At 40.9% G+C, this 2485-nt stretch overlaps 1 protein-coding gene across 1 annotated transcript; it reads left to right on the forward strand.

The window, feature by feature from the left end:
* The first annotated feature begins 781 nt into the window (after positions 1 to 781).
* On the forward strand, positions 782 to 1724 carry LOC116465500 (olfactory receptor 9I1-like). The gene is given in 2 exon segments (XM_032148546.1): positions 782 to 1285; positions 1287 to 1724. Coding segments are annotated over 2 exon segments (942 nt in total).
* Positions 1725 to 2485: the final 761 nt, after the last annotated feature.

Raw genomic sequence — 2485 nt, forward strand, 5'->3', positions numbered from 1 at the left:
GCTGAAGTTCAGAAAGGTTAATTAACTTGCTCAAGGTCTGAAGGTATTCAAACCTACACCTTATTTCAAAGCCCATGTCTTTCATACTACACCACTAGGGTTTCTTCAACAAAGTGCTTTCTTCCTCCACACGAGGCTGATTAAGGTTTCCAATTTGGGACCTGTCAGAAGTTTTGGAACTTCCTAAGGAAATGAGGTCTAACCTAGGTTTGCCTATTTGCCAGTTGTGAAATCTGGGTCACTTCACTTCTTTTGCCCTCATATTCTTCTGTCAAAAATAGGATTAACAATATGTGTTTCATGCAGGAACAGAAAACCAAACACTGCATGTTCTTACTTATAAGTGGGAGATGAACAATGAGAACACATGGACACAGGGAGGGAAACAACGCATACTGAGGCCTGTTGGGGGAGGGCTGTAGGCGGGGAGGGCATTAGGAAAAAAAGCTAATGCATTCTGGGCTTAATACCTAGGTGATGGGTTGATAGGTGCAGCAAACCACCATGACACACATTTACCTATGTAACATGCTGGCACATCCTGCACATGTACCCTGGAACTTAACAAAAAAATAAAATAAAAATAAAAACAATATGTGCTTTGAAGGATTTCTGAAGGATCAAGTAAAATAAAGTTTTTGAAAATGTAAAGTGCTTTGCAAATCTAAAAGATTATTATAATTACTGAGCAATGATCAAGTCAAGCCATTACTGCCTTAATTTATCTTTAATGAGACTTTATTATTATTATTTTTTAATTTCAGTGGATAATGTTGGCTTCATGGCAGAGAATGGCACCATGGTGACAGAATTTGTTCTGATGGGTTTCCGGTTGCAGGCAGAGCTGCAGATAGGTCTCTTCTTTGTGTTTCTGGTCATTTTTCTCATCACCATGGGGGGCAATCTGGGCATGATTGTGCTAATTCAGACTGACCCTCGGCTCCAGACTCCCATGTACTTCTTCCTCAGTCATCTTTCCTTCCTGGACATTTGCTACTCTTCTGTTATTGTTCCTCAGTTGCTTGAGACTTTGGAGACTGATAAGATGATCATCACCTATGAGCGCTGTGCCAGCCAATTCTTCTTTTTCACACTCTGTGCTAGCACTGAGTGTTTCCTTTTGGCTGTGATGGCCTATGACCGCTACATGGCTGTGTGTAACCCCCTCCTCTATGCCATAGCCATGACATCACAGACCCGCCTGGGGCTGGTGGCTGGGGCATATTCTCGTGCCATAGTCAATTCTGTGATCCGCACTGGCTGCACCTTCTCTATCTCCTTCTGTTAAGTCCAACCATGTAGACTTCTTTTTCTGTGACCTCCCACCCCTGCTGAAGCTTGCCTGTAGTGAAACCAGGCCACGGGAATGGGTAATCTACCTCTTAGCTTTTCTGGTCATCACAACCAGCATTTCAGTGATTCTTACATCGTACCTGTTCATCATTCAGTCTATTCTGAAGATTCGTACAGCAGGTGGTAAAGCCAAGACCTTCTCAACCTGTACTTCTCACATGGCTGCAGTAACTCTCTTCTTTGGAACACTCATATTCATATACCTGAAAGGCAACATGGGCGAATCCCTTGAGGAAGACAAGATCGTGTCAGTATTTTACACTGTGGTCATCCCCATGCTAAATCCAATGATCTACAGCCTGAGAAACAAAGACATGAAAGAAGCTCTGAAGAAAGTTTTCAACAGGTTGAGGGTTTCCCAAGCAGAGTAACTCTTGAGCTCCATCAAGCCAGAAGTTTCTGCAAATCCTGCTCTGGGCTTTTGTCTCATCCTCTTAATACATGAACCAGATCTCATAATTACAAAGACATATCGAGGCAGAAAAAGTTGGATTTGGGTTCCAGTACTTTCTTTATTGGCCCTATGATCTAAAGCCAGAAATGATCCACTTTAGTTTTCTCATCAGTAAAAATTTCTGCTTTGCTATGGATAAAGGTCAAGAGATCTTAAGCCAGGATCAAGGGAGAGGGAATGCCAAATGGCTTTGTAAATAATAACATGCTACAAAATATAGATTTTTTTTCTTATCTGTCCTGCGTATTGTGGAGCATTTTCTCAGCTATTTGGATTTGTTTCTATTAAGCTCATTTTTGTGCCTAGCATGACTACAAAACAGTAACTCATTGTTTACATAGTAAGAGGCAGTCACATTTTTGGTTGTGGATCATAGTGTGGATATCAGCCTTGATGAAAGAAAACTTTTCCTAACATTCAGTCATACCCAATTTAGGACTTGTCATGGAAAATAAAAGCAACTGAACAGAAGAAGAAAAAATAAAGAAGGGCCATTCTAACTGGTGTGAGATGGTATCTCATTGTGGTTTTGATTTGCATTTCTCTGATGGCCAGTGATGATGAGCATTTTTTCGTGTGTCTTTTGGCTCCATAAATCTCTTCTTTTGAGAAGTGTCTGTTCATGTCCTTCGCCCACTTTTTGATGGGGTTGTTTGTTTTTTTCTTGTAAATTTGTTT

This window comes from Hylobates moloch, unplaced genomic scaffold, assembly GCF_009828535.3.
Source record: "Hylobates moloch isolate HMO894 unplaced genomic scaffold, HMol_V3 SCAFFOLD_5718, whole genome shotgun sequence".
NCBI classification, from domain to species: Eukaryota; Metazoa; Chordata; class Mammalia; order Primates; family Hylobatidae; genus Hylobates; species Hylobates moloch.